The sequence below is a fragment of the Sodiomyces alkalinus genome, assembly GCF_003711515.1.
Source record: "Sodiomyces alkalinus F11 unplaced genomic scaffold SODALscaffold_3, whole genome shotgun sequence".
In the NCBI taxonomy this organism is placed as follows: Eukaryota; Fungi; Ascomycota; class Sordariomycetes; order Glomerellales; family Plectosphaerellaceae; genus Sodiomyces; species Sodiomyces alkalinus.
In genome coordinates, this window is record NW_021167081.1 from 3,263,120 (window position 1) to 3,268,575 (window position 5,456).

A 5,456-nucleotide genomic window follows, 5' to 3' on the forward strand; every position below is an offset into this window, starting at 1 on the left:
GCTATAACGTTAATAACGGAAGCAGAGCTATTGGCAATAGTATAAGGTGTAAATAAGGGTATGTTTATGTAACGGCTATTATGTAGTATAGGAGTTGAATTTAACGAGCCGTAATTAAGGATCCTATACGATAATAACTAAATAATTCGGTTAGTTAATTAAGAGATTAGTGTATTACTAACGCGCCTTTACTACGTCGATATCCACGGCCACTAATTACGTTAAGGAAGAAGCTTAAATACTCGTGATATATATTACGAGCGCGGAAATAGTTGTAGACGGGCTAATAAAGGCGTTATACGGCGAGAAATTTAAGATATTTAGGTCCTAGGTGGGCGTGATGGATAGACGGGAATAGTTATAGTAAAAATAGCTAGAAGAAAGTCCGAATAGAATATATAGAGGACCTAGAGGGTGAATTTAAGGGCGGCTATAGCGAAGAGATTAAATAGCTATTATATCTACTAGTTACAAATAGCTTTAGTCGCCTAACTAACGTTTAGGGTGATTAGGGGGTATATCGAATAGACTATAGTCTTTTCGGTTACGTAACGGTCCGGATTACTAAGATTATAATCTGGGTGGACGCTTACAGAATCTGCACTATATAAAATACGGTAGTAGCGGTTCCCTAACGGTCCCATACAGTTATAATTATACATAATTTCCTTAATCAATTTTGACCTATTTTATGACGATTTCGACTACGCTTAATCTGACATAGTTTGCCAGGCATAGTCTATGCCCATGCCACACTGTGCCCATGCGATAATAGTCTGCACGCAACAAAGTGCGTAACTGGCAACTTGCGCGTTGCATCGCAATTCATCCATAATCAGTTACACCGAGCATTCCATTCTTTACACCACAAGATGGCCGCCCATGAACCCGAAGCCGATTTGAGTAGGTGAATCTCGATAACGCCTTTTTCTACACCTCAGTGTCCTCTCTGACTGTTTCAGTCAATCTTGCAACGCTGAACGCGGAGCAGTTAACTCAAGTCAAGAAGCAAATCGATGAAGAACTTGACCACCTCACCCAGTCTTTCGCCCAGCTCCATGCCGTCCAGGGCAAATTCAGCGAATGTCTTAGAATCGTCAAGACACCATCAGGTATTTATATTACTGATGGTTTGCCGTGGATCAGGTAGACTTGGTTGATCAACCGTTCCAGTAGCTGAGAAATCCGTCCTCGTTCCCTTGACCAGTTCGCTCTATGTCCGCGGGGACCTGACAAACTCCAAACATGTAATCGTCGACATTGGGACGGGCTATTACATTGAGAAGGTAAGGACAGCCGGATTCCAGTCCTGTTTTCGAGGGGTGGCGTACTCACCATCTGTAGAATCGCCCAAATGCAGAGCGGTTCTACGAATCTAAGATCCAGCAACTGCTAGGGAACATTGAAGACCTTGAGAAAATCATACATCGTAAAACAGCAAATGCCCGGACCGTGGAAAATGGTGCGTGTGGTATTATCGCGCGTATACCGAAAACCATCCTGTACTAATTGTCTGTGCCAGTTTTGCGTCAAAAAGTAGTACCTGTATAAATAACTATATGAAAATACATTAGGCCCCGTTCGACAATTTCAACAACTTTTGAAAATGTATCAAAATGTACAAAAAATGCACAACTCATAACCCACCCATAACATAAGGCCCCCTTTTATATAATATTCTTAGTATAACTATATTTTTTATGTATTCCTCTACTATACCCCGGTTATCGAAGTACTATGCTAGGCAGGGATCCTCATATTAACGTTTTTCTAAAAAACGGTCGCTTTTTATATAGGAGTGGCTATAAAAGCTCTTAACCTTTAATAGCTTTTAGAAAATCGTTAATAAGATAGGATCCACTATTAGCCGCGCCGCCGTAGGCGGGGCTATCCCTACCCACCACGATAACTATACTACCACTAATCTCGATCTTATAGTCCTAATATTAATCTTATAACGACCTAAAGTCACTCGACGCCTCTAAGGGCGTAAAAATACCTCCTAATATTCGTACGGGAATAATCCGGCTATAACGTTAGGGATTATAAGGGGGTCATTTCTCGGTTTCAATATAGTGTTTCGGGACCTATTTAGATTAAGTCAGAATAAATTTTATCGCCTAATAGAATAGATTATATTAGATAGTATAGTTAAAGAGACCTCTTACTATATAAAAACGTAGAAGGTTATACTCTTCCTTTATATTATCGGTCACGGCGTATACCCCTATAATATATACTACCGCTTTAAGATATCTTTAAATACGGGATCTCGGATCTTTAATAAGGGCCTAGGTATAATACGTTAGCTTTATATCGAATACGTTACAACCCTATTATAAATATACGTCTCGCGATATATCAGACTATCTTAACGGAATAATTAGTTTAACGGCTATATCGGAGTAATCGACGGTATATATATCGCGGCGTGGATCCCCCCTTAGGAATAACGGCGGTTTTATAACCGTAAAAGGTAACTTACCTAAAATATCCTCGAGGTAGTCGATTTTAACCTCTTATTTACCTATATCCTAGTAGAAGCTAAGGGTAGTATAAATAAGTCTTCGTTGCTTTAAGAGGCATTCGCTAAAGAGTCTTTTTATATATCTAATAGGCGGTACTACCTCGTAGATAGTGGGTACGGCAGCGATATTAAAGGTAGTATTACCTAGTTCGACGGCGAGAGGTACTACCTTTAAGATTTCTCTAAATTTAAGTGTAGGCGGTGATCCTTAAAGGAGCGGTTTAACTACCTCCACGCCGGCCACTATAATACCGTTAAACGCGTTTTTAGTATATTAAAGTAAAAGGAGTATCGTTAAGCCGAAAGTGACCCTAAGGTGCCGTATTATCGATAAAATCAATTCTGATATCGGATTCGGACTCTACGCCCTTAAAAGCACCGGAGACCGATATGGTAGGGAGACCGTAGAGGGCGCGGTGAGTTATATACTATAGGGCGGCCCGTAGGGCTAACCGAATACGATACCGGTATACCACTATAGAGCGCTTAGAATACGACGATTAGAACTAACCCGGGGCGCGTAGCCCCGGCAGAGTCCTAAAAGTCCTAGGCACTAAGCGGGCGTACCGAAGGTGTACTATATAAACTACGTACCTAATTTTCCGGACTACTAGCTAATAGGGTAAGCGCCGATAAGGCGCTAAAGCTAGTATAGAAGATCCTTTAAATATAAGACTATAAGACTATTATAGGGAAGCCGCTACGCTAATAACCCGGTAACGATATACCTTCCCTTACGAGTAAAGGGCTTACCGACACGATCTAATAAGCGATTAAGGGTATACTAATAGAACTACTTAGGGTAGTAGGACTTAAGACCTACGCTTAGGTAGTAGGGGGCACGCCCGTGTAACGCTAACGTATCGAGATAGCACCGGTAAAGGTTATACCTACCCGATACACCCGAGAACTAATAATCCGATATAAAGACGCTAAGACCGACCTTAAAAGCCGAACCCTATAAGAGATTACTAAGGCGGTGAATTAAGTTACCCGCCGTGTAAATATAATAGCCGCGCGATAACTCCCGAGTAACGATATAATTCTTATATTTAAGTATAGGAATAAATAGTAGATAGCGAACGCGAATAATTAGGTTAAAGGCGTATTTAGTATAGGAGCCACGATACACGAGAAAACGTACTAAGTTATAGTAAAAGGAATACCGACGGCGTAGCTATTAACTTATAACCCCGATATAGCGCTATAAGAACTTCGGCTATAGAATAACGTGGCAATTACCCGGATTAAGGCTAGGAAACCTAGGAACAATATAGCGCGGATAGCGCTACTAACTATTAATATCGCCCGCCCTAAGAACGCGGAGCGACTAATAAAGGAAAGAGTCTTCTTTAATTACGGACACTATAATAATAAACCCTATAACCCTAAGATCTCCCTATAACGGTGCTTTAAGTGCCTTAACTTCGGATATAAAGTAGGTTAGTGCTATACGATAAAAGCGCTATACGGGTATTACGGCGGCGTAGAGTCGGCGTATTAAAGGGGTTTCGCGGCGTGTAAAGCTAAGATAGACCCGAAGAAAAGGCGTTACGCCGCTTATAAAGGGCCGTATATAGTATTTAACGATACATATCTAAGTAAAGTAAAGGAAAAGACGCGGATTAAGGAGGTATATATTAATAGGGTAAAAGGAGTTAACCTTAGCTAACTTAAGAAATATAGGGCAGAGAGGGAGCGTAGTATCTTTATAGTATTACTAGACACGATAATAATCCCCGAACCGCCTAAGAAAAAGAGAAAATAGAAGGGACGCCCTTTCGGGTCGCGGAATATCCTCCTTAGATTACGTACCGCCCTCTTTACGCCTACTTAGGATAATAATATTATAAGGTTCCTCGCCTTTAATACTACCTTCTAGCCCCTATAAAGCCCTACCCCTTACCCCCGGGCTATACCTAAGGCGTAACTATAAAGCGAAATAAGCACGGTATAGCCGCCTAAGATCAATAATTAGAATCGCTTAGTAGAATATAGGGGGATAGCGGGATAGAGTATAATAGGCGCTTTATAACTATAACGGGTATAATATAATAATAGTAATAAAGCCCGGGTTAGATAAAAGGAAGAACCCGATTTACCTAAGGAGATATAATTATAGGATAGTATAGGGGAGTAGACGCGCCCTGCTTTATATATATAAGTGGTATAAGGCTATTATATTTACGTAGCGTACGGGTAAGGATTAGGCCTAGGCTATAATTAGAGTCGGGATATAAGAGTAGGAGACGAATATATAGGTAGTATACTTACTATACTATAACGGAGGAGAGTAAAAAACCCTACTATATAATCTTACTGCAGAACCGGAGCGGTAGTATACTATCCTAATAGGAGACTTTAACCTAAAAAACCCCTTTTAGGACGGGTATAATAGATATAAAAGATAATTAGAAGACTTTATTACGCTCGCGCACCAATAGGAACTCGACCTTATAACCCCGAAAGGATATATTATTAGGACCTTAGCCGATACTAATCGATAATATAGTATACTAGACCTTACCTAGGTTTCGGCGGACCTTATATATATGTACTAAGGGGATAATCTAGACCTAATAGGCTTAGATTATATAGCCTAGGTAATTAATATCGATATAGCGTAACCGTGCTAGCGTATCGCTAGTATAGGATAAAGGTAAAGGAAGTTAGACCGGGAAACGGCCTAAAGAGAGGCCTAAAAGCTAGACTATAAAGAAATACCCTTTACCCCGGAAGTAATCGATTAGGTAATAAACTAGATACTATAGGACCTTATTAGTATCGCGGACGTTATAGCGCCGTGCCGCGAGCTAGCCGCCTTCCGCGATAGGCCGTTATAGTGGATATAGGAGATAGTAAAGGCGAATAAAGAGGTAATAAGGCTAACGCGGCGCTATTATAGGCGGAGGTTACGCGGTAGGTAGAA

General features: G+C 40.7%; 1 protein-coding gene across 1 annotated transcript; it reads left to right on the plus strand.

Moving 5' to 3' along the window:
- Nucleotides 1-872: 872 nt before the first annotated feature.
- On the plus strand, nt 873-1,647 carry SODALDRAFT_343963 (Prefoldin alpha subunit; the record flags this gene model as incomplete). Its single annotated transcript, XM_028613142.1, has 5 exons — nt 873-903; nt 963-1,112; nt 1,174-1,286; nt 1,345-1,462; nt 1,523-1,647. 5 exons carry the CDS (start codon nt 873-875, stop codon nt 1,549-1,551), a joined length of 441 nt encoding a protein of 146 aa, XP_028467911.1. The 3' UTR covers nt 1,552-1,647.
- Nucleotides 1,648-5,456: the final 3,809 nt, after the last annotated feature.